This window comes from Drosophila simulans, chromosome 3R (genome assembly GCF_016746395.2).
Source record: "Drosophila simulans strain w501 chromosome 3R, Prin_Dsim_3.1, whole genome shotgun sequence".
Lineage (NCBI taxonomy): Eukaryota > Metazoa > Arthropoda > Insecta > Diptera > Drosophilidae > Drosophila > Drosophila simulans.
This window is the reverse complement of record NC_052523.2, coordinates 23,196,954-23,222,479: the sequence shown is the minus strand read 5'-3', so window position 1 is coordinate 23,222,479 and position 25,526 is coordinate 23,196,954. Positions and strand designations below refer to the sequence as shown.

General features: G+C 44.3%; 9 protein-coding genes across 10 annotated transcripts in view; 7 read left to right on the top strand and 2 right to left on the bottom strand.

Annotated features, from left to right (window-relative positions):
• The window catches only part of LOC6729814 (RYamide receptor), a 52,407-nt gene that overhangs the window by 24,943 nt on the left and 1,938 nt on the right, over positions 1 to 25,526 (bottom strand). For both annotated transcript variants that reach the window (XM_016177641.2, XM_016177640.3), the window contains exons 2-4: positions 4,141 to 4,898; positions 2,882 to 2,998; positions 1,974 to 2,172 (exon numbers count right to left, since the gene is read on the bottom strand). In XM_016177641.2, coding sequence (XP_016036496.1) covers positions 1,974 to 2,172; positions 2,882 to 2,998; positions 4,141 to 4,796 — 972 coding nt within the window. In that variant the 5' untranslated portion in view covers positions 4,797 to 4,898. The remainder of the gene's footprint in view (positions 1 to 1,973; positions 2,173 to 2,881; positions 2,999 to 4,140; positions 4,899 to 25,526) is intronic.
• On the top strand, positions 6,820 to 7,965 carry LOC6729813 (phospholipase A1). The gene is made up of 2 exons (XM_002105080.4): positions 6,820 to 6,897; positions 6,961 to 7,965. The coding sequence occupies exons 1-2, from the start codon at positions 6,858 to 6,860 to the stop codon at positions 7,944 to 7,946; spliced, it is 1,026 nt and encodes a 341-aa protein (XP_002105116.1). The 5' UTR covers positions 6,820 to 6,857; the 3' UTR covers positions 7,947 to 7,965.
• Positions 9,594 to 10,782, top strand: LOC6729812 (phospholipase A1 VesT1.02). The gene is made up of 2 exons (XM_002105079.4): positions 9,594 to 9,703; positions 9,766 to 10,782. Exons 1-2 carry the CDS (start codon positions 9,664 to 9,666, stop codon positions 10,749 to 10,751), a joined length of 1,026 nt encoding a protein of 341 aa, XP_002105115.1. The 5' UTR covers positions 9,594 to 9,663; the 3' UTR covers positions 10,752 to 10,782.
• Positions 11,406 to 12,595, top strand: LOC6729811 (phospholipase A1 VesT1.02). The gene is made up of 2 exons (XM_002105078.4): positions 11,406 to 11,513; positions 11,572 to 12,595. Exons 1-2 carry the CDS (start codon positions 11,474 to 11,476, stop codon positions 12,549 to 12,551), a joined length of 1,020 nt encoding a protein of 339 aa, XP_002105114.1. The 5' UTR covers positions 11,406 to 11,473; the 3' UTR covers positions 12,552 to 12,595.
• On the top strand, positions 13,049 to 14,453 carry LOC27208716 (phospholipase A1 VesT1.02). The gene is made up of 2 exons (XM_016184278.3): positions 13,049 to 13,156; positions 13,211 to 14,453. Exons 1-2 carry the CDS (start codon positions 13,117 to 13,119, stop codon positions 14,182 to 14,184), a joined length of 1,014 nt encoding a protein of 337 aa, XP_016036498.1. The 5' UTR covers positions 13,049 to 13,116; the 3' UTR covers positions 14,185 to 14,453.
• LOC6729810 (phospholipase A1 VesT1.02) lies at positions 14,498 to 15,665 on the top strand. Its single transcript, XM_002105077.4, has 2 exons — positions 14,498 to 14,599; positions 14,660 to 15,665. Exons 1-2 carry the CDS (start codon positions 14,560 to 14,562, stop codon positions 15,631 to 15,633), a joined length of 1,014 nt encoding a protein of 337 aa, XP_002105113.1. The 5' UTR covers positions 14,498 to 14,559; the 3' UTR covers positions 15,634 to 15,665.
• On the top strand, positions 16,635 to 17,833 carry LOC6729809 (phospholipase A1). The gene is made up of 2 exons (XM_002105076.3): positions 16,635 to 16,742; positions 16,809 to 17,833. Exons 1-2 carry the CDS (start codon positions 16,700 to 16,702, stop codon positions 17,780 to 17,782), a joined length of 1,017 nt encoding a protein of 338 aa, XP_002105112.1. The 5' UTR covers positions 16,635 to 16,699; the 3' UTR covers positions 17,783 to 17,833.
• LOC6729806 (proteoglycan 4) lies at positions 18,237 to 21,153 on the top strand. The gene is made up of 3 exons (XM_002105073.3): positions 18,237 to 18,345; positions 18,400 to 18,676; positions 18,730 to 21,153. The coding sequence occupies exons 1-3, from the start codon at positions 18,306 to 18,308 to the stop codon at positions 21,065 to 21,067; spliced, it is 2,655 nt and encodes an 884-aa protein (XP_002105109.2). The 5' UTR covers positions 18,237 to 18,305; the 3' UTR covers positions 21,068 to 21,153.
• LOC6729808 (chitin-binding domain protein cbd-1) lies at positions 21,140 to 24,727 on the bottom strand. The gene is made up of 2 exons (XM_016177639.3): positions 24,568 to 24,727; positions 21,140 to 24,505 (listed from the first exon to the last, which is right to left on the bottom strand). The coding sequence occupies exons 1-2, from the start codon at positions 24,599 to 24,601 to the stop codon at positions 21,588 to 21,590; spliced, it is 2,952 nt and encodes a 983-aa protein (XP_016036497.1). The 5' UTR covers positions 24,602 to 24,727; the 3' UTR covers positions 21,140 to 21,587.

Below are 25,526 nucleotides of genomic sequence, written 5' to 3'. Positions count from 1 at the left end.
GTGAATGGCAGATGAAGCTGCATTGCCTTGGGCTCAAATTGGGTAACATTGCACAGCGGTGGGCGAAACTGTCAGCAATTGTTTTTATTTTCATCTTTTGGCATGGGCTCTTTCTGTTTGCCAGCTGAAGGAGTCCCTGTCGGATGACTGTCTGATCTCTGGAACTGGGCAGTCATTGGGCCAACTCAGGCACTCTGTGACTGCATTCTCCAGCAAATAAGGCATTTTAATTACTGATTGATGTCCAGCAGTATGTACCCTTAAATAAGTATTTTAAATGTTTGTTATAAAAGTCCACAATATATGCACTAAAGCTATATGAGTTACACTAAAGAATCTTAAAAAACTGAATCAGTTTTGAGATTAGATATTTCCCAATTATTACTATAAATTGAAGGGTGTGTCTGTCATTTGTCCAGGAAAGGTTTTAGCCCGCTCGCATGTCCACATTTTTGGCCAACTGGCTTTCGACTGTCTTCTTCTTTGGCTCAGCTGCACAATTGGCCATCGACTTTGGGGGCTCGTTTGACAAGTATAGTGGTTACGTAGCACTCCCACCCCCACCCTCATCGAAATTGATTTCCTGGAAGACCACAAAACGCTGGATGGCATCTTCAGACGACGAAGGCGAAGGCGACTTGTACGCAGACGCAATGGCAATCTCGTTGGATCGCAGAGGCTTCCAGCTGGCAAGTGGATAGGTGGATAGGTTCGGGGACCCCTGTACCAAGTACGGACCACATGCACCGCATAAATCTTTTCTCATTTACTTTTGCCGAAACTCGGCTCGTGCAAGTTTATTGTAAATAGTGTCTGTGTCTGCACAGTGTGATTATGTGAGCATTACATGCCATTTGGCACGCTGCCACAGCCCCAAAATCCGCCTCGAAAAATAACACAAGTAGTTGCTCAAGAAGTTAAAGCTTTAAACACACTAACTTATGTAAAAGTGAAATAGCCCTTGGCTCAGACAAATCTACAGACATGGATTGGCTTTCCATTATCCATTTAGACGTTGAAAGAGTAGAACACTGCCTTATTGTTAGTTCAGATACAAGTTGTTAGTGAGATTACCCCCTGCTAGGGTATAAAATCAACAGTGAGGAGCAGGAAGCCAGCCTTGCCACGCTTGCTCCCCATTGACCCCAGATTTTTCTTCGGCTGTTCGGAGCGAAAATAAAGGGGAAAAAATGCAAAATCAATTTGAAGATTGCTGCTTCGACAGCTGTCGTCATCGTGGCTGTCGTTTCCACAAACTCCATCCTCCTGATGGCTCAGTTTGAGCCTGGGCTTCGACTTAAGTTTGAGTTCACTTGGAGCAGCCAACAAGTGGGGGCTTGTCATTGACTGCAGATCGAGGCAGCGGCAAGGTGCTGCGATTGGGGTTAAACTTTGGAGTCAACACAACCCAAACAGGAGATGGCTTAAATTATGCAAGAGGAGTTTTGGGCCATGGCGATTACTAGTATTTGCTTAAATATATATAAGCACACTGATTGGGGAATATTTACTAATAATAACAATTAAATAAGCTTCGGGGGGCCATTAAAGTGCTCATTGAACAACATTATTTGCAAACTATTTTCAAATGCTTCGTAAATTTGCTTGTACATTTTGACCTGCTAAGATCAAACATCATGAAATCGTACATAACACGTTGATTACAAATTATTATGCATTAAACAATTATTTTTGTTAAGCAAATTGTTTGTGTATGCTTAGGCTTAATAAGATAAATAATCAATAAGTGTATCTACGACTTAAGTTATACTGAAATGATGCAAGTGTACTACATATCCTAAGTTCTTTGCTTTTACTTTCGATTCTTTTGTAGTCACCATATATTTTCGCACAAAAACCCTTAGCCATGGCCACTCTCACGGGGATTTGACTAATGGAAGGGTCAATTTTAAGCGCAAATTAGTTTTTGCGGTTGCTCAGAAGTGGAGATTCAGGGTTTCAAATGGACTCACCTTCCGTTTGGAGCGTGCCATCCGCTGGTCGCGGTTGGTTTCCGCCTCGCCTGGCGGTCGTTTCGCCCAGACGCGGATGGCGATCCGGGTGTAGGTGAAGATGAGCACGCCCAGCGGCACGACGAACTGCAGCGCGAACAGGGACAGTGTGTAGTAGTACTCCTGCGTCCGCGACGGCCACATCTCGCGGCAAATGTATCTGATGGATGCACGCGCACAAAGGACATCACATGGAAGAGGGGAGGAGCAGTGCATTAGTTTCAAGTGGTCAGTTCTGGTGGTCACCGAGAATCAGCTGTCACAAAAGGACACCCGCACATACGCTCATGGACTCTCGGTTGAGTGCACAGTTTCATTTTAATTCTAAGCCCTTCTAGCTGCTGCAAACAATGACAGGATGTGTGGCTCCTCCAAAACATATTCTCATTTTCCTCATTTTAAGATGGGTTTTAGCTGCATCTAGCTCATAACAACATTTAGTCAACTTTTGGTAATCAGAAATGACTTGTAGAACGTGCCCCCGGTATGCAGATGATTTTACTATTTGCATTTACATTATCCTAGACCACAATTTCATTTGGTTGTGTTGGAAGGCTCCTAAATGTGCGTATTGCATTAAATATGCTCTCTACTTGACCTCCAGGAATGTCAGCACCCTTTGCCCTTTGTGTTGAAATACTGTGTTTAGGCCTTATGCCCGACATATTCTTCATCGCACGGACACATTTTCATGAATGATACAAAGGAAAAACACTCGCCGAAATTAATTTTCCTAAAATTCCACTGCCAGATATTGCAACACACAATGCCTAAAATTTCTCATAACAGAGTTCTTTAAAATAAATTTCTTTCTCTGCATGCGAATAATATCATATTTTGTTACCCTGTTTCAAATGGTCGGGACTTACTTCTCGCATTTCTCGTGCCACGGCGTCATGGGGATGTCGAGTCCAGAGACGATGGGTATGGGAAGTGCGGTGGCAAGTGCAATAAACCAAACGCCCCCGATTATGTAGGTGGCATAGCTGAAACAGAAGGAAGATAATATATATTTAAATGGGTAGTTGAGTTGATTTCCTTCCTATTGTTACGACGCTTTTTTTGTCATCTGAATGTTACTTAAACTTACTCCCGTTTCAACGTGGCGTATGAGTGATGCTGTATGTTGATGGAGCGTGATAAGCGGGCATTAAGTACTGAGCTCGGTTTGTTTTGGCTCAAGGAGAGCTGTTCGGTGATAAATGACGGTCATGTTGAATAATTATCAGCTTTATTGACATTATGTCTCGCAAATATTTGCAGAAGCCACGGAGGATGACTTTCGTGGCCCACAACTACTAAGAAACAAAGTCACGCACTTCGAAATACTGACGTCAGCGAGATTTCCATTTGGACAACACAGGAAAAAATCATAGTTAAGTTGCAAAGCTTATAGCATTTATGATTAAAAAGAACAAAACATAATCCTCCAAATATCATCACTTATATTAATCAATTAAAACGTTCTGTAAAAAAGATTTCGATTTGAGTAACTATTTTTTCTAAGTCTTCTAATTTTTCTCTGTGTACATGCAACAGACATTAAAAGTCGTCCGAGCGTGTAATACCCACGCCAGCTCTTGAACTCGGCGGAAGATGAGATGGATGTCAGTGGATTGACACCGCGAGGTGGCTGATTTTCCGAGGGAAAACCGCTGTATTCAGTTACCCGTCAAATTGGCGGTTGCAATAAGTCCGGCCAGTGCTTGTTAACAAGCCGCATGCCTCGGATTTTTTGGGTCTCGGATTACTATACAAGCCAATCAACACTGTGAGCCGCCTTACTAAAAGCCTACCGGTGCTCTATTCCCTGGGGAGCGTAGCTTAGGTCAAGTGGTCAAAGTGGACATAAATGTAAATACCCCGGTGGGCACTTAACGGTATCTAGACACGCCAATGTGGAAACTGTTAGGAAACGCTTTTGGAGAAAGTACTTAAATAGTTTTACTATTTTATACTTTTAACTATTAACTATTAATGGCAAATAGAAAATATTGTATAGATGAAGTGGAAAAGTAATTTAATTTCGAAAATGAAGTGATGGTAGATGGTACAGATGCATACAGAAATTAGCAGTAATGAGCCATGGCTATTAATTAAATTAATAAAAATTTGTTTTATGACTTACCGTTTTGTGATGCGTGGCTTTAGTGGCCACATGATGGCTATGTAGCGGTCTATGCTGATGGCCACCAAAGTATAGGCGCTGACCAGAACTGAGACCGCCTGCGAGTAGTTCACAAAGTGGCAGAGCGCCAGGCCAAAAGGCCAGTAGTTCAGGATGAACAGCGAGATGAAGGACGACGGAACGCAAAAGAAGGACATCAGGACGTCGCCAATGGCCAAGCTGGCTATAAAGTAATTGGTGACCGTGCGCATGCGAGGTGTGGAAATGACGATATAGCAGACTGTTCCGTTGCCGATCAGGGCGAAGATAAAGATGGGAATGTAGAGCATGTAGACGATGCCCTTAAAGTAGTCACTGGACCACAGGTCCTCCGATAGAAGGTCATAGTCGTCACAGCTAAAGTTCATCAGCACAGTGATATTATAGGTCTCCAACTGGAGGCCACTGAGCGTCGTGGTGGATCCATATCCATGGCTGGACCCTTCATCGCCCGCTGGCAGTGCGGTGGTATTGTGAAGTAGTGATGCGGGATCCGGCAGGACGAGGGACCCCTCCTGGTAGTCATCATTCTCGTTCCGCAGCAGCGGCTGCTGGGGAGCTATGTAGTACATGTTCTCGCTGCCATCAGGCAACCGATGGCTATTGTGGAGCTCCATTCAAGCGCGTCAATGGGAGAAGAGAAAACTCTTAAGGAAAAACTTTGTTCAGCATTCTGGGCGAAAATCCCGGCTCTTCAAACTCGACTGCTGGCAGTCAACCTGCAAGTGAAAATTTGCGGCCTTAATTACTTCAGTTTCTTAAATATTTGCTGCACTACATTGCGGCTACTTAATAATTCGTTTGATAAATTTGAAAGAAAAGCGTTGCATAGTTTGGGGCGGCTGTCAGTATAAGAGTTTTTCGCTTGTGTGCAATGTGCAGAAAATAGAAGGCAAGCTTAATTTAAAAATAAAAGAAATGTTTTTATCATCATATGGAAGATTTTTTTAAATCAAAAGCATTGCAATTGCCTTTCTATACAATAAATGTTCTCAAGTTTAAACGGAGTTTAAAAACTTGGGGGATAAAAGTAATTTAAGCATAGGTTTCTGTTTTCGGCTCATTCATGTAAGCTTCGCTTGGTTTTAATAACTCGCCGAATGAACTCTGACATCGACTGACATCACTCACCACCCAAACACTTTGCCCACCCACCACCTGCCAGAACAGGGCAAAGTTATCAAGAGGGTAAATTGGTTATCTCAGATCAATAAAATTGCTGGGAATTTCGCAAAGGTCTAAACGTGTGCGGAGCTTCTTTTTGTCATTTATTTTGCCTGGCCCCCATCATTGATTTTTTTTTATCAATTATTCTGACAAATTCTAGGCTACTGTCAATATCCCATGTCAGGCTACTTCCGCTCATATTTCCGAGAGAAAGCTTTGGAATTTACTCATTAATGTTATTCAAATAATTTTGTATTCTCAGGCATTTGATAAGCTGGCTATGAAAGTAAATTACGCATTACTTGAAGTGTCTCTCGATAACGTAGAAAATGAGGTTGCTATTAATGCAATTTTAAAGTAGCCCATCTAAAGTTCAGGTTCCAGTTTTTTGTGGAATTAAAGGTAAAGGCGTTTAATTTGATATTTAATCAGAGAGCAGGTTGAAAGGCATAGGCCAACAACATTATTCAACGTAAGCAGCAACCCTTAATTAATGAACATCTCATTAATTCTGTATTAACAACGATGTAAAACTTCAAATGTGTGCCGCGAATGCCGAAACAGGTGAAATAATTACATGTTGTTAGAACGTCGTTTGGTATTCTACTGGTATAACCCAATATTGGAAAATAAAAACTTGCAAAGCCAGAGCAAAAAATTCTAAATTAAAAGAGCTTCTGGAGACCGATGGCATTAAACATGATGTTAGTAACAAAAGAAACAAAAAAAAAGGAATTAACGTAAATGTAACAACGTCTTGTGTTTTCCTGAAAAAAGGTAGCAGTTCATATTTTTGAGCTTAGTCGGTGCATAAATTTGTTTAGCTGTCTTTCAGGCTGAATGCAGAAATGATTTAATTTCCATTAAAATGCCTGGGAAAACCCACAAGGAGCTAAACATTTGTATAAAATGTTTTTACAGCGCCTAATAATATTATTGTTTTCCTTTATAACGAAGTCTTTTTTGAGCTTAGTCGGTGCATAAATTTGTTTAGCTGTCTTTCAGGCTGAATGCAGAAATGATTTAATTTCCATTAAAATGCCTGGGAAAACCCACAAGGAGCTAAACATTTGTATAAAATGTTTTTACAGCGCCTAATAATATTATTGTTTTCCTTTATAACGAAGTCTTCAAATCTAGAAAACCAGCTTATATACAAAAACAAGATGTTTTCTCTACTAGTCATGCTAAAATGGAACTCAACCTTTCGACGTTGCAAAATAAATCGCAGACAATAAGCGTCACAGAACTTTTGCTTTTATTTCATTAAATAAAATAGTCTAGAGCCAGCTGAAGACGGGCTATCAGTAGATAAAAATGCGATCTGATTCGGGATTCCAAAAAAATAAAGAAAAGGAAACAATCAGATTAATTTAATGTACCCATACCACCTAGTCAGCCAAAGTAAAGCCGTACGATCTAATCAATTGTCGATAAGTCGACCACCAGGGGACCTATAAAAGACACTGTTGGCGAACTGAAGAACCATCAGTTGTGGGGTTAACTACAATATGAAGACGTTCCTGATTTTGGCAATTTTTGCTTTAGCCGGTAAGAACAGAAACATATCCCGAAACCCTGCCTTATTTCAATATCTTATTCTACTCTCATCAGCTTCGGCTTATGCTCTGGAGGAATCCGAGCGCGTCAACGGGGAGAACGGCTGGTACGTTCCCCAGCAGGATGGCTCCCTCGAGTGGGTGGACATGGATGTGGCTGAGGAGTGGATGGAGGCCCAGGAGAAGCTTGAGGGCCGTGGCTTGACCACCGTTCCCGTGAACTTTTACCTGTTCACGCCCAAGAACCCCTCCAGCAGCAAGCACATCTACGCCACCACCAAGTCCATTTCCAAGTCCAACTTCAACCCTGCTCACCCCACCCGTTTCGTGATCCACGGCTGGACCCAGAGCTACTTGAACAGCATGAACTCGGACATCCGCAAGGCCTTCCTCTCCAAGGGAGACTACAACGTGATCGTGGTCGATTGGGCCCGTGCTCGTTCCGTGGATTATGCCACCTCCGTTATGGCTGTCGCTGCCACCGGAAAGAAGGTTGCCAAGATGATCAACTTCCTGAAGGACAACCACGGTCTGAATCTTAATGACGTGTACGTGATTGGTCACAGCCTGGGCGCCCATGTGGCTGGATATGCCGGCAAGAACACCGACGGCCAGGTGCACACCATCATTGGTCTGGACCCCGCCCTGCCCCTCTTCAGCTACAACAAGCCCAACAAGCGTCTGAACTCCGACGACGCCTGGTATGTGGAGTCCATCCAGACCAACGGCGGCACTCTGGGATTCCTGAAGCCCATCGGCAAGGGAGCCTTCTACCCCAATGGAGGAAAGACCCAGCCCGGCTGCCCTCTGGATGTGACTGGAGCCTGCTCCCACGGACGCTCCACCACCTACTATGCTGAGGCCGTTAGCCAGGACAACTTCGGAACCATGAAGTGCGGTGACTACGAGGAGGCCGTTTCCAAGGAGTGCGGAAGCACCTACTCCAGCGTTCGCATGGGAGCTGATACCAACGCCTACATGGTCGAGGGCGACTTCTATGTGCCCGTGAACAGCAAGGCTCCCTTCGGCATGATTAACTAATGGCTGTGAAATAAATACTATGCTTAAAAAATAATATAATTCCTTTAAAGTTTTCGAATCTGAAAGGGGCTGCCAAAAATGATATTTCGCTCATAAGAATGTGCACACCCAATCATAGCCAGAAATATCTTTGACATTTTCAGCAAAAGCGTTTTCCCACTTTGCTTGACATGTTTGTAATTATAATTAATGAGCGAACTGCAAATGCAATTTCGCCAGCGGAAAAGTCAACTGCCACATTTATTTGAATAATATGAGTGGAGGCACCACCCACATGTGGCATGACGCACAAATATTTGAATAACGAACTGGCTGCCGTAGGTGGACTGTGTGTCCTTGTGGCCCAATTAGCTCTCGAGCATGTCAAGTGTTTGACAACAAGTATGTGCACCTGGTGGATTGAAGATTGAAGTTCCACGCTTTCTACTTCAGATTCGTACAGTTAATCGTCAGATAGGATATTTTTGGAGCGAGCTCTTGAGTCCCATCAGTTTGATAACAACGTATTCCACCTTCGGTCCTTTTATAGTTTGGGATAGTTTGTTTATTTTACAGTGCCTGAGTTAAACTCATTTCAATTATCCATTTAAATCCAGGGACTTGTTTTAACGAGGACGAGTAGGGTATTTAAAGCACAGCATATGCTGTTTGAATATCAGACAACTTTGGGTGACATAACCACAAGGAAAAGCAAATATTAGACGCACGAATGTTAAATGGGTATAGGTTGTTCTATTTGCGAGCTGTTTTTATTTAACTTGGTTAATCAAACGCCAAAACCCGTATATGATGATGTGAGACAGGTTCACGTGGAATACAATACTCTTCGATAGGCTATTAATTCAAAATGCTCACTGAATCCGTCTATAATGAACTATAATGAAGTTAAAAGTCGTGGATGGTCTTCAGTTTCTGTTCATGTTCATATTCACGTTATTAATTGGATTAATTTCTCAATAAGCAATGATTAAGGGGAAACGGCCATTTAAAAAGTGCCTGAAAGTATGCCGTAATTTTTTAACAAATTTCAATCTTGTAACTTCCGGTTAGGAGGCTGCATTGAGATATTACACTTCCTGTTTACTGCTGCAGCAAAAGATGATTTGGACTTAAAGATATTTTTTCTTGTTATTTTCATGTTTTAATGCCCCAGCTCTACACCTTCGCTGAGCACTTCATACCACAGATTACAAACCACCAGCTGACCAAGATAACACACAAGTCGAGCAAAACAAAAATGCACTGGAGTGTTAAATTAAATACCCATTTAATGATACCTACAATTACGTCCACTTAGCCCGACTTACAGGAGATTAAGTTGGTTGAGAACGCCAACCATTGTAATCGATAGCTGATAGTGGAGGCAACTGTTTACCACCATTCATGACTCGTGTCTCGATTGGAATTTATTGGCAACACATACAAATTTCCATACTCATTAACACCCAACAATCAAAGAATCAGTTCGCAAATCGACCACGAATGGCGCAATTGAAAAGCCAATCAACCGATAAAAGAGCCATCAGATTTGGAGTTCTTAAAAAAAACATGGGCAGTATGGCCGGCTATCAGATTGATTCAAATGTACCTAAACCTCCCAGGCAGCCAAAGTAATGCCAACCGATTTAATCACTCCGTGATAAGTTGGCCCACTGGGGACGTATAAAAGCAATGGGTTTCGGACTGAACTACCATCAGTTGTGGGCTCTACTGCGTTATGAAGACATTCCTGATTTTGGCATTCTTTGCACTGGCCGGTAAGAATATAAGAGTTTCTGTTTCTAAAGAATCCTATCTAATATGTTAAACATCCTTTCAGCTTCGGCTATTCCGATCAAGGAATCTGAGCGCGTCCATGGGGAGAACGGCTGGTACGTTCCCCAGGAGGATGGCACTTCCGAGTGGGTGGACATGGACGTTGCCGAACAGTGGATGGAAGCCCAAGAGCTGCTGGAAAGCCGTGGCTTGACCACCGTTCCCGTGAAGTTCTACCTGTACACCTCCTCAAACCCCACCAAGGGCAAGAAGATCACCGCCTCCACCAAGTCCATTGATGCCTCCAGCTTTAACTCCGCCCACCCAACGCGCTTTGTGATCCACGGCTGGACCCAGAGCTACACCGCCAGCATGAACAAGGACATCCGCAGTGCCTGGCTCTCCAAGGGAGACTACAACGTGATCGTCGTCGACTGGGCCCGTGCTCGTTCCGTGGATTATGCCACCTCTGTTATGGCTGTCGGTGCCACAGGAAAGAAGGTTGCCAAGATGATCAACTTCCTGAAGGACAACCACGGTCTGAATCTTAATGACGTGTACGTGATTGGTCACAGCCTGGGCGCCCATGTGGCTGGATATGCCGGCAAGAACACCGACGGCCAGGTGCACACCATCATTGGTCTGGACCCCGCCCTGCCCCTCTTCAACTACAACAAGCCCAACAAGCGTCTGAACTCAGATGATGCCTGGTATGTGGAGTCCATCCAGACCAATGGTGGTAACTTGGGATTCCTGAAGCCCATCGGCAAGGGAGCTTTCTATCCTAACGGAGGAAAGACCCAGCCCGGATGCGGTTTGGACCTGACTGGCGCCTGCTCCCACGGACGCTCTACTACCTACTACGCCGAGGCCGTCTCCGAGGACAACTTTGGATCCATCAAATGTGGCGACTACGAGGCAGCCGTTTCCAATGAGTGCGGAAGCACCTACTCCAGCGTTCGCATGGGAGCTGATACCAATGCCTACATGGTCGATGGTGACTTCTATGTGCCCGTGAACAGCAAGGCTCCCTTCGGCATGATTAACTGATAGAAACTCAATAAACTTTAAAATACTTGAACTCTCCGCTTTATTACTAATAGGTTTTTATGGGCATTAATAAATTGTTTTTTTCCTCTGCGAAATCCCTTTGATTTCCGCTTGATATCTGGCTTTTTGTAACATAAAAAGGCGACAAATAATGACTTGGTTTCTTCAATGAACTTCCTTGTCGGATCTAGCCGTCCATAAACCATAAGATTGCTAGCCAACCAATTCGGTTTATTGATATTTATTGTTGCACTTGACCATTACCTTGAGTTCGTTAGTCATTAGTTAACAATGGTTTTATGGTTGAAATAAACAAACGATTTAAGGTGCTATAATCGACTTTTATAAGATTTGATTTAAAAGTAAAAGTAAAACGAAAAGTTATAAAAGTAAAATTCTTATAATTCGATATTTTAGAATATGCAAATAATATTACAATAACTTCAAGGTTAGGGTTGTGACCCTGAACCTTATCTTTGCTTTGATGCAACTTGAAAAGCTCTACTGTATTAGGTTTTTCCCTTATCAGCTTCGTTGGAGAAAACGATACGGTATCAAAGCACGACGTTCTAATCGTTTGTATCGGCCCTATCTTATTATTCAGAAGCTGTCAAAGCCTCAAGTGCTTACTGATATTTAATGGTGATTACGATGATTATTTCAGGCCTATAAAAAGCGTGAAATGAGTGCTTTCTCCACCACAATAGTCTGAGACCCCCAACATGAAGGTGTTTTTTGTTCTTGCCGCCTTACTGGCAGCAGGTAAGTTGTCCACCAAATTGGCAATAGAGACATGAAATTGATGAGCTACTTCTAATAGTGAGTGCCCTGCCCATTGAGGAGCGCGTCAATGGAGAGAATGGCTGGTTCATCCCCAAGCTTGATGGAAGCTTCGAGTGGATGGACATGCAGGATGCCGAGGATCTGATGGCCAACGGAGCCCAGATGGAGGGCCGCATCAGCACCAACGCCGTGAACTTCTACCTCTACACCAAGTCGAACCCCACCGATGGCAAGGAGATCAAGGCCAAGTCCGGCTCCGTCGAGGATTCCCACTTCAACAAGGATCATGGCACCCGCTTCGTCATCCACGGCTGGACCCAGAGGTACTCCGACGACATGAACACCCGCATCACCAAGGCCTGGTTGTCCAAGGGCGACTACAACGTGATCGTCGTTGACTGGGCCCGTGCCCGTTCCGTAGACTACGCCTCTTCCGTCCTGGCTGTTCCTGGAGCCGGTGGCAAGGTTGGTGAGATGATCAAGTACCTGCACGACCACCACGGCTTGGACTACGACAGCCTTGAGGTGATCGGCCACAGCCTGGGAGCCCATGTTGCTGGATACGCCGGAAAGACCGTCGGAGACCAGCGTGTCCACACCATTGTGGGTCTGGATCCTGCCCTGCCTCTCTTCAGCTACGATAAGCCCGCTAAGCGTCTGTCCACCGATGATGCCCACTACGTAGAGTCTATCCAGACCAACGGCGGCAAACTGGGATTCCTGAAGCCCATCGGCAAGGGTGCCTTCTACCCCAACGGAGGCAAGAGCCAGCCCGGATGCGGACTGGACGCCACCGGATCCTGCTCCCACGGACGCTCCGTCCTCTACTACGCCGAGGCCGTTACCGAGGACAACTTTGGATCCATTAAGTGCCACGACTACGAGGATGCCGTTGCCAAGAAGTGCGGAAGCACCTACTCCAGCGTTCGCATGGGAGCCATTACCAACGCCTACATGGTCGATGGTGACTTCTATGTCCCCGTGAACAGCGAGGCACCCTTCGGCAAGATCGAGTAGAACCATGTTGTCTGAATAAAATACATTACTGAATACTCCAAAAATTAGAATCTTTCTTTCATTTAATTAGCGATTATATTAATGGCGGATTAACCCTTCTTTTACTTAAAAATATGTTTACTTGTATTTCAATTATTAATTGACTTAATCCGACTTGAAAGTATTTATGATTTGCTCTTATAGTCGTGTTTCGCCACCCCCTAAATTATACTTAGCAACCCCCATCGATATGGAGGACCCATCACCGTTCTAAAAAGTACTTATAACTGAAGTACACTGGGATTTTCGAAGCACTCGAAATCAATCGAGAATATCTTGTTCTGACTGGCAATAGATTACAAATATTTGTGAAGCTTTTCGTGTGCTTTCCTCTTCGGGTAAATAAATGTCGTCATATTGGGGATTACAAATACAATCATTAAAAACGAATAAATAGCCCGAAAATGATAAGATTATCTTATAATACTATCCTGATCTTATATGTGCTGCTGCTTTTTGATAACTTACAGCCTATAAAAGCTGTGGTAAAATGGCTTAGTACGTTAGATTCTGCGAAGATATCAATATGAGAGTGTTCATAGCTCTAGCAGCTTTGTTGGCAACAGGTGAGTTATAGGGAGTATTATTGCTATATAGTGGTAACATTTCTTGGTTTCTAGTAAGTGCTCTTCCCTTTGAGGAACGTGTCAATGGAGAAAATGGTTGGTTTGTGCCTCAGGTAGACGGCAGTTTTGAGTGGATGGACAAACAGGACGCCGAGGAACTCTTAAATAGAAATTCACTCATCGAACCACGTTCCAATGACGTGTCCTTTTACCTGTACACCAAACATAACCCAACCACAGGAAGGGAAATCAGGCCTGATGCTTCCTCAATCGAAGACTCTCATTTCGATAAGAACCAGGGCACTCGTTTCGTAATCCACGGGTGGAATGGACGCTACACTGATGGCATGAACGTCAAGATCACCAGAGCCTGGCTTTCAAAGGGAGACTACAACGTAATTGTCGTTAACTGGGATCGTGCCCAGTCCGTGGACTATATCTCATCGGTGCGAGCTGTTCCTGGAGCTGGAGCCAAAGTGGGAGAAATGATTGAGTATCTGCACGAACACCATCATATGTCCCTGGAGAGCCTGGAAGTAATCGGACACAGTTTGGGTGCTCATGTGGCTGGCTATGCTGGAAAGCAGGTGGGAGGCAAAAGGGTGCACACGATTGTCGGTCTGGATCCTGCCATGCCTCTATTTGCCTACGATAAGCCGGACAAGCGACTGTCCACCGAAGATGCCTTCTATGTGGAGTCTATCCAGACCAATGGCGGCGAAAAGGGTTTCCTAAAACCCATTGGCAAAGGCACCTTCTATCCGAATGGTGGACGAAATCAACCAGGTTGCGGTTCAGACATCGGAGGAACCTGCGCCCACGGGCGATCCGTTACCTATTACGTGGAGGCCGTCACCGAGGATAACTTCGGAACCATCAAGTGTCACGACTACCAGGCTGCGTTGGCCAACGAGTGCGGAAGCACCTACAGTGGAGTTCGCATGGGAGCTGTAACCAACGCCTACATGGTCGAGGGCGACTTCTATGTGCCCGTAAACGGCCAGGCCCCCTTCGGCAAGATCGAATAGAGGGGAACTATTATATTTATCATCTTATCAAAATACAAAAATATTGAGTACTCCAATAAAACTCAGCCATTCTTTGATTTCGATTTTCAAGTACTCGCAGGTGAAGAGTACTAGGATTCCAAACCACTCAAATACAAATCTTTACAGATAGCATATTCCCACGGGCTGTAATATAAGTTTATTAGATAGATGCAACACATGCAACTTAATAATGTCATTAGCATACTATCAGTTGATGTCATTACCATATATATAACACTATCAAATGATAACAGTCGTTTCCCGATCTCAAGTAGACTGTCTATTGATAAGTTACAAGCTTTAAAAACGGTTGTAATAAACCTTTAGCAGACTACATATTGCGAAGATACCAACATGAGGGAGTTATTTTTTCTAGCAGCATTATTTGTAACGGGTATGTCCTAATTGGTTCTCAAGACCAATTCGATTTAAATAATAATTTCCTGGTTCTTAGGTATTGCCCTTCCTATTGAGGAGCGTATCAATGGCGAAAACGGGTGGTTTGTGCCTCAGAATGATGGCACTTTTGAGTGGATGGACAAAAAGGACGCTGAAGAGCTCTTAGAGAACATTTCCCCTCTCGAATTCCGTTCCAACGATGTGTCCTTCTATCTGTACACCAAACAAAACCCCACGGAAGGCCAAGAAATTACTGCCGATGCTTCTTCAATTGTAGCCTCCCATTTCAACAAGGAACATGGAACGCGTTTTGTCATTCACGGATGGAAGGGAAAATATACCGATAGCATGAATGTCGATATAACCAAGGCCTGGCTCTCAAAGGGAGACTTTAATGTGATCGTTGTGAACTGGGCTCGGTCCCAGTCCGTGGACTATGCCATGTCCGTACGAGCTGTTCCTGGAGCTGGAACCAAAGTGGGAGAGATGATCCAGTACATGCACGAAAATCACGATATGTCACTTGAAACCCTTAAGGTAATTGGACATAGTTTGGGTGCCCATGTGGCTGGTTATGCTGGTAAGCAAGTTGGCCAGAAGAGAGTCCACACTATTGTGGGTCTGGATCCTGCCCTGCCGCTTTTCAGCTACGATAAGCCGGACAAGCGTCTATCTAGCGAAGATGCCTTCTATGTGGAGTCCATCCAGACCAATGGTGGCGTAAAGGGATTCGTGAAGCCCATCGGAAAAGCCACATTCTATGTGAGTGGAGGAAGGAAACAACCAGGATGTGGAGTAGACCTTGCAGGAACCTGTTCCCATGCCCGGTCCGTTCTCTACTACGCCGAGGCTGTCACCGAGAACAGTTTCGGAGCCATCCAGTGCCAGGACTACCAGGCTGCTCTGGACAACAAGTGTGGCAGCACCTTTAGCAGCGTCCGCATGGCAGAGGATTCGAATGCGTACAATGTGGAGGGCCACTTCTATGTGCCTGTAAACAGTGAGGCTCCATTCGGGCAAACTGAATAGAAATCAATGCAGAATAAATAACAATAAACTGAGCTCCCAAAAATCAGGTGGTCTATTTTCGTCAGTCTATCTGCATCTTGATTGGGCTCTTAGGGGGTTCTAATCACTGTCAAATCGCCAAGTGCTTTGTCGCACGTCAGTGGATAAGGACGGGTTCAACCATCCTCTATGGAATTCGAGTCGCCATTCATGAAGAGTTTCTTTGGGCAAGTCACGGTCACGTTGTCTATAGATAGTCTGCATTTTTAATCAAATCATTTTGCTGGGGGTTCATCTTCATTGGCGGATTGGTTTTTTTTTATATGAAAACATATAAGCTAAGTAATCACGATGATGATATATATATGCTCGAAGTAAGCTTCTTATCTCAGCAATTAAAATATTGATATACTATTAAAATTCCTCTGCAGCAGTGACAAGAAATATTTCTTTGATAAACCATTCACTGATTTTTAGGACTCAAAAGCTTTTGCGATTAATTTTATATTTAAATTGGTGACCATCTGTGATATTTTGACAGCGAAAAGAATATTGATAAGAATTGACGAAGTGCCCACAAGCAAGCAACTGATAGTGAAAGCTACTAAAGGCTTAACTCTGCCAGAAAACAAATGGCCTATCATTCACTTGTGCGTGAAATGAATGCGATCTATATCTAATTTAAATATAATTTGAAGAGTGGTGTTATGACATAGATACTCTCTAAACTGAAATTGACTGAAGATAGTCTATCTCTCCACACAAAGATGATAAAAGCACTGATCGAATTGTACGTCAACAATTGTTGCCTATCGGAAACGTGAACTACTTCATAGGGACACGCGGCCCAGAAGAAATCAATTCAATCAAATTATATTCAAGATGGACATTCAACTTAGAACAGATTGCCGAAACACATGTTCCGCTCTTATCGGAACGGCCGATGGTCCGAGTGGCCAATCCAGTGGCCTATCTTAAGTGGTATGCTTCAACTTGTCTGTGATTTGATCGACTGATCGGACCCACCATCCATATAAAGTAGCTACCACGCCACCCACAGTTGTTAGTTGAAGTTGACTTTGCCGCAATGATGAAACTGTTCCTGGCCTTGGCCTTTTGTGTCCTGGCGGGTAAGTTCGGGAAGCTTCCACAATATCATCCTGATTAAATTATTGGCAATCATTTCGCATTTTCAGCTAATGCCGTGGAGGTTCGTGTGAATGGTGAGAACGGATGGTATGTGCCCCAGGCCGATGGTACCATGGAGTGGATGGACCGCGAGTTCGCCGAAGCCTACTTGGAGACCAAGAACCGCATGGAGGGACGCAACGTCCTGAACCCGGTCACCTTCTACCTGTACACCAACTCGAACCGTAACTCTCCCCAGGAGATCAAGGCTACGTCAGCATCGATCTCTGGCTCGCACTTCAACCCAAACCACCCCACCCGCTTCACCATCCACGGATGGTCCTCCAGCAAGGATGAGTTCATCAACTACGGTGTCCGCGATGCCTGGTTCACCCACGGCGACATGAACATGATTGCCGTCGACTGGGGACGTGCTCGTTCCGTGGACTACGCCTCCTCCGTTCTGGCTGTTCCCGGAGTCGGCGAGCAGGTCGCTACCCTGATCAACTTTATGCGCAGCAACCACGGCCTGAACCTGGACAACACCATGGTGATCGGTCACAGCCTGGGCGCCCATGTCTCTGGCTATGCTGGCAAGAATGTGAAGAACGGTCAGCTGCACACCATCATTGGTCTGGACCCCGCCCTGCCCCTCTTCAGCTACGATTCCCCCAACAAGCGCCTGAGCTCCACCGATGCTTACTACGTGGAGTCCATCCAGACCAACGGAGGAACCCTGGGATTCCTGAAGCCCATCGGCAAGGGAGCCTTCTACCCCAACGGAGGAAAGAGCCAGCCCGGATGCGGTGTTGATCTCACCGGATCCTGCGCCCACAGCCGCTCAGTGATCTACTACGCCGAGTCCGTGACCCAGAACAACTTCCCCACCATGCGCTGCGGCGACTACGAGGAGGCTGTGGCCAAGGAGTGCGGTAGCTCCTACAGCTCGGTCCGCATGGGAGCCACCACCAACGCGTACATGGTCGCTGGAGATTACTATGTTCCCGTCCGTAGCGATGCTCCCTACGGAATGGGCAACTAAGTCCAGTCTATAATCTAATAAATTGAGTGAAAGCTCTGTGAGCGAAAGCAATCCGTTGTGAGCTTTATTTTACCGATATTCCGGGCTACCATTGTGGAGCGCAAGTTTGGGGACTTACTAGATTTACTTTAACTGAAAGCTTTTGAATGCAAAAATTATTTATAAAGCAAAAACGGTTATCTTTCTAACGGTTGCGATTTCTACCAAGTAATTTGAAAGATAGTTTGGTAATTTCGTTGTATTAAGAAATAATTTAATAATGAACTGGTTTTTTGAAAAATCGAAATGATATTACTTTAGAAATGTACTTTAAAATTGTTGAGCCCAAAATAGTTTACCAAGAATTTTGTTAAGTGCTAGTAATGTATTTTTTTCGTGGTCTTTGAATCTTACTGATTAAACTTGATCTAATCACTTCACTGTTGTTGCGCAGATTTGGTTCTCATTCAACATTTGCAGACTGAAGGTATAAATAGCAGTACCAGGAACAACTAGTAAGCCATTCTAAATATTCACTTCAACGATGAGATTGTGCCTTCTTGTGCTGGGCTGCGTGATAGCTGGTAAAGACTTTGCACATTGACAGATTTCGGTAACCTAGCATGCATTGAATTTAGCCAGCGCCTGGCCGGTCGACCAACTTTCGGTTCGAGATCATGGCATCAATGGATGGTTTGTCCCTCAAAGGGAAGGTGGCCTAAGGTGGATTGGTAAAGCGGAGGCGGAGCGCCAGTTGGAATACTACGAGGCTCAGGAGGCGTTGGAAGGTCGTCTGTCTACCAACACGGTTAACTTCTACCTCTACACGCTGCAGAATCCTACCACTGGACAGCAGATCAAGGCTACCCAAGCCTCCATCGATGGCTCTTTTTTCAATCCCAAAAATCCAACTAGGTGAGCAAGCAAGAAATCAATTCATACGTAAACTAACTGTAATGATTCAATAGAATCACCATTCACGGTTGGAACTCAAACTACAAGGATGGGGTGAACACCAGGATAGCCGATGCCTGGTTCCAGTACGGCGACTACAACATGATTGCAGTAGACTGGCTCCGTGGGCGTTCCTTGGAGTACGCTACCTCTGTGGCCGGAGCCCCAGGAGCTGGAAAGAAAATAGCCGCACTTGTGGACTTCCTAGTGGAGGGATACGGCATGAGCCTGGACACTCTGGAAATTGTGGGCTTCAGTTTGGGCGCCCACGTTGCAGGACACACCGCCAAACAGGTGAACTCTGGCAAGGTGGGAAAAATCGTGGGCTTGGATCCCGCCTCTCCCCTCATCAGCTACTCAAAGACCGAAAAGCGTCTGTCCAGCGATGATGCATTGTATGTGGAGTCAATCCAGACAAACGGTGCCATTTTGGGCTTCGGCCAGCCAATCGGAAAAGCTGCCTTCTACATGAACGGCGGTAGATCACAGCCTGGTTGTGGTATCGATATAACCGGCAGTTGCTCACACACAAGAGCTGTTCTGTATTACGTGGAGGCGCTGCTGTGGAACAACTTTCCTTCGATGAAGTGCGAATCCACCGCGGACGCCAACAAGAACAACTGTGGCAATACATACAGTTCAGTCTTGATGGGTGCTACCATAAACTTCTTTGTCGCAGAAGGTATCTTCTACGTGCCGGTAAACAAGGAGTCCCCTTACGGACTTGGAGAAGTGAACAATGGCGGAGAGTCTACAACAGCTGCTCCTGAAGTTACTTCTACTACTGATAATGGTGAAGATGAGTCGACGACCGTGGTCTCCACATCGACGACAACGGGTAAGCCAGAGGAGTCGACAACCGAAGAACCCGAAGAGGATTCCACAACAAACAAAAAGCCCGAAGAATCCTCTACTACAACCGAACAGCCCGAAGACTCGACTACTACAACCGGAGAACCAGAAGATTCAACTACGGAAGCCCCAGAAGAAACGACCACAGAAGAGCCCGAAGAGACCTCACCAAGTGATACTGAGGATTCAACAACTGAGGAGCCTGAAGAAGTTTCTACTACACCCAAAGAATCCGAGGAGTCCACCACGACAAGTCCTGAAGATGATGATACTACGTCAGCACCTGGCGAAGATGATGATACTACCGTAGCTCCAGGAGGTGACGAAGAGGAAACAACCACCGAGGACCCCGAAGAAACCTCAACATCACCCAGTGATACTGAGGTTTCAACAACTGAGGAGCCCGAAGAAGATACTACTACACCCAAGGAATCCGAGGAGTCCACCACGACAAGTCCTGAAGATGATGATACTACGTCAGCACCTGGCGAAGATGATGATACTACCGCAGCTCCAGGAGGTGACGAAGAGGAAACAACCACCGAGGACCCCGAAGAAACCTCAACATCACCCAGTGATACTGAGGATTCAACAACTGAGAAGCCTGAAGAAGTTTCTACTACACCCAAAGAATCCGAGGAGTCCACCACGACAAGTCCTGAAGATGATGATACTACGTCAGCACCTGGCGAAGATGATGATACTACCGTAGCTCCAGGAGGTGACGAAGAGGAAACAACCACCGAGAACCCCGAAGAAACCTCTACATCACCCAGTGATATTGAGGATTCAACAACTGAAGAGCCCGAAGAAGATACTACTACACCCAAAGAATCCGAGGAGTCCACCACTACAAGTCCTGAGGATGATGATACTACGTCAGCACCTGGCGAAGATGATGATACTACCGTAGCTCCAGAAGATGATGAAGAAGAAACAACCACCGAGGATTCTGAGGATTCAACAACTGAAGAGCCCGAAGTTTCTACTACACCGAAAGATTCCGAGGAGTCGACCACTACTACGTCAGCACCTGGCGATGATGATGATTCAACAACCGAGGAGCCCGAGGAGGATACTACAACGACCCAGAAGCCAGTTGAACCCTCAACTACAACCGAAGAACCTGAGGATTCGACTACTGAAGTTCCCGAGGAGTCTACAACAGAAGAACCCGATAGGAATACCACATTAACGGAAGAGCCAGAGGAGACATCTACAACAAACGCAGAACCGGAAGTATCGACTACCGTTGAACCGGATGTTGATAGTACTGTTGATCCAGAAGGTGACAAGTCGACAACGGAGGACTTCGAGGATGTATCCACAACCCCTGTTCCCACTGAGCTCCCTTCGACAACGGGTGTCACTCCTGAAGTTCCCATCACCACCCTGGCTCCAGAAATTCCCTCAACACCACCACCGAAAGATGGAAATACCAAGAACATCTTCATTTTTAACGTGTTTTTGGTGAATGTTAAGATAGAAAACAAAAGTTAAAAGTGAGGCAATGGTTCTTACTTATTTTCCCGCCCATTTGGCGAAGAGAAAAAAACAATAAAATTCAAATAATACTGCAAGTACAAGACGTTTAGTTAGTTTGTTTTTACCTATTTAACTGGAAGTGACTCACACTTAATAGTGACAGGTAGCTCGAAATCCATGATATATGTCTAGTTAATCAGCTCGAACAGTTGATTATACTGAGACAGAACGTGCTGATTAGTATATACAAGTTATTTTATCGCATTAACGCCAGTCACTGCTGCTTTCGACGGCAGCAATAAAAAACTTTCCGAAAAGTCCCGGTTACCAAATGGCTACTTCCCAATTAACTAGATTTATATACTTCGAACTTATCATGCCTGCATATTTATTATTCATGCGAAAATAATCAGGTTGGTAGAGTAGCTACCCTGATTAGAGCAATTACTGTTTCTTTTCTTTTGCTTCGTTTGTTAGATTTAAATATTCTTGTCTTATCGTATAGAAATACTTCCAGAACATAATCAATTCCACGTTAATATTCGAAATATTTGTATTCTGGCCTCACACAGATTTCATCCACATCAATAAGACAATCTCGAAGGGGCACATAAAAATATGTTCCAGGCGGACATTTCAGATTTTCGACCTGCCCACCAATACACTGCCTGTAACCAGCACAGTCATGGGGATCCTCTTCAAGTGCTCCTTCATCGCAAATTTGTATGTTAGTAACGCAAATTCCTCTCCTATCAACCGAGCATATCTTCAATTCCAGATCGTAGTAGAAGCCATTGGGGCAAAGTTCCTCAATCAGCTCGCCATTTTGACATTTGAGGTATCCTGCGCAATTATTAGGATCCATTTTAAGTTGTCCTTCTCTGCACTTTGCAAGTGGATCAATACAAATCCCATTTATGTCTCTGATGCAGAACTCATCGGGTTTAGTAAGCGGTGTACCAGTGTCATTCTGTTGCACCTCATCTGATTTATACACCTCTTCTGTCCTTGCACACACCTTATGCACATCCATAAGACAATCTCTTTCTGCCACATTAAAGTATTGTCCAAGGGGACAATTCAGATTTTGAACCACACCTCGAATGCATTGTCTGTAACCAGCGCAGTTGTTGGGATCTTCCTCGCGAACTCCTTCTATGCAGAACTTGATATTAGTGACACAAGTGGCGCGCATATCAACCATACATTTGCTCGATGTAGAATTATAAAAGAAGCCACTGGGACACACTTCCTCCTTCAGCTCTCCATCGACACACCTCAGGAATCCTGCACAGTTCTTGGGATCTAACCTGAGCTGACCATCCCTGCATTTGGCAAACGGGTCGACGGAGGTGGTGAAATTTGGAGTTGACTCAGTAGTAGTTTGTAAATCGAGAACAATTGTCTTATCTGACTTTAAACAGACCTCATCTACATCAATGGAGCAATTTCTTTGGGTTGCATTGAAGTATCTGCCAGAATCACACTTAAGTTCCGTAGCCACGCCTTCAAAGCATTCTATGTATCCAGCGCAATCCTGTGGATTCACCTCTCGAATTCCTTCTATAAACAGTTTATTGTTATAGACACAAGTACCGGTATTGTTTTCCAGATTGTGGACTCCGTCTAAAGTGGTGAGCTGCAGACTTATAGCAGTTGTTTGCAAATCGGAAGTATAACCCTCCGTGCTTATAGGAACATCATTCGTAGTGCTTTCCGTATCCGTATATGAATTCGAATCTGTGAATTGATTGAAATCAGCACTAGAACTTTCGGTACTAAAATCCGCAACTGTACTATCCGTATTTGCATTTTCCTGCAAATATTCACTTGTACTCTGCGAATACTGAAACATTTCTAAGTCCCTGTCATAGTCAACTCTTGACTTGGCGCAAACTTCATCCTCATCAACGAGGCACTCCCCTTGGGTTCCATTGAAATACCTTCCAAATGCGCACTTGAGTGGTTCGACCTTACCTCGAATACATTGGGTGTATCCGGCGCAATCCTTCGGATCTTCTTCTACAATTCCTTCAACGCAGGTACTAGAATTTGTGACACAAGCCCCATAATTGTCCACTAAACAGGTTTCCAAATTGGAGTCGTAGTAGGTCCTCTCGGGGCACTCCTCCTCCACAAACTCTCCATCGATGCATTTAAGGTATCCTGCACAATTATTGACATCTCGTTGCTTCTTGCCTTCCGTGCAGATTGTCGATTGACCTACACAAGCTCCATTCAAGTCGAAGATACAGGAGGCTTGGGAAGTAAGCTCTTGCAGAACAGAATCAGTAGATTGTAAATCAGCATCAGTACTCTCAGTACTAGAGGTACTACTTTCATCATATTGATGATGTTCCACAATCCTTGAATAATCTTTCCGTGATTTTGGACACACTTCGTACAAATCGGCGAGGCATTCTCCCTGCGTCACATTGAAATATCTACCGGAATCACACCTAAGACTTTCGATCCTACCTCGAATGCATTGTGTGTAGGCAGCGCAGTCCTTGGTATCCTTTTCGCGCTGTCCTTCGACACACAGTTTTCTGATTGTAACACAAACGCCCTCAGTGTCAACCAAACAAGTTTCCAGCTTGAAGTCGTAGTAGGTGCCACCTGGACACTTCGCCTCCACAAACTCCCCATTGATGCATTTCTGATATCCTACACAGTTATTGGGATCTATTTTTAGTTGTCCTTCGGTGCACTTAGCTGGTGGGTCCACACACACTCCTTTCAAGTCAACAGTGCAAGTTTTGTATGTGGGCTCAAAGTATGTGCCACTGGGACAAGTTTTAGTGTTTAGTCTCCCATTTTCGCAATTGTAATAGCCAGCGCAGTTAGTTGGATCCACACGAACTTCTCCATCTGTACACTCACTCGAAGAAGACGAACACACTCCATTCTCATCCACCTGGCAAAGTTTGAATATGGGCTCAAAGTAGCTACCAATGGGACACTTCTCCTTCACAAGGACTCCATTCAAGCACTCCAGATAGCCGGCACAATCCTCGGAGTCCACTTGTAGTTCTCCCTCCAAACATATTTCTTTTGGAGCTGCACAGGATCCAGTTCGAGACATTCGGCAGTTTTTCGATATTACATTAAAGTAGCTCCCTGCCGGGCACCTTTGTCTGACCAGATCTCCACGAATACACTTGACGTAGGACATGCAATCATTAAGATCCTCAAAAATATCTCCATCGAAGCATAATCTTCGTGAAGTAGGGCACACACTAAACTCGTCCACCACACAGATTTCATTGTTCGCTTCAAAATAACTTCCATTGGCACAATTCAGGTGCACAGTTTCATCGTCGATACACTGAAAGTAGCTGGCGCAGTCATCCATGTCAGCAGCTACTGAACCCTCGGTACATTTTACAGAGTCCTTAATAATGGATCCAAAAGATGGACGCATCAGACATATCCATGCCAAAATACAAAACACTAAATAAGGAAAAACTCCTGAGCTCCTTTGAATTATTGAATTATTTTTAATTATTTCTTACCTTTGTAATACTTTCGACCTAGTTGCAACTCCATTTTCTTATATTCCTACAATGAGAGCTGCTCCAAGCAATTCCCGCTTTTATATTGCGGCTCCATTAGCACTTTTGTAACTATTGATAAGATTGAGTGAAGAACTTACATATGTTCCTTTATAAGTGACAAATAGAAAATATGTGAGAAAAACCACTGACAAGTGACTCAGCAATGCTATTATTTTTAGAGCTTAAATAATCTTTGAGAGACAACAATGTAGCCATGTAAGTCGGCAATAAAAGGGACAACTTAAAAGGGTTTATCCCAAGACAACCCAAGTTACAAGAATGTTTACATCAAAGAATAACCTGTGTTACATTCGGTTGAATTCACACTTTGAGCCAAGTGATTTGCATATTTTCCTCAGTTAGTTTATTCTCTTTTTCAAGCGGAGGCTCCCAACTAAATTTCCGCACATCCCGATGACGAAAACTATTGAATTTACATAAGAAAAGAGCCCCGCATCATTTGTTGCTTTTTGAAAGAGGTTAAACGGATGCCTTTAGCCCTTAAGACCAAAAATTTTCCATTATCCGAAAATCTTGCATTTATTAAAACATACACATTAAATTCCCATAAAATTTTCAATGGGTTTCTCTAGATGTTTCGGAACTTCACTTATGTGGTTTAAAAGAAAATCATTTATTGATTACCTTCTTTGGACAAGCATTCCCTTGCGAATTCCTTTTTTTAGTGCTTTATATCCAAAATGAACTAATGGTCACTTTTGACCGCCTAATGACACCAGTCCTTTGGCAAAAGTCACTGCAAGTGGAAGTGGACAAGTGTGCGTGAAAAGCCAGCAAAGAAAATGTCTTTTTTTCTAGTTTAAATCAATTGCATTTCATTGGAACAAAAACTTTTCCGAAAAAATCACAAATTCATTGAAAAGGCATCTGCACACAAATTTCAGAATGACTTCAAA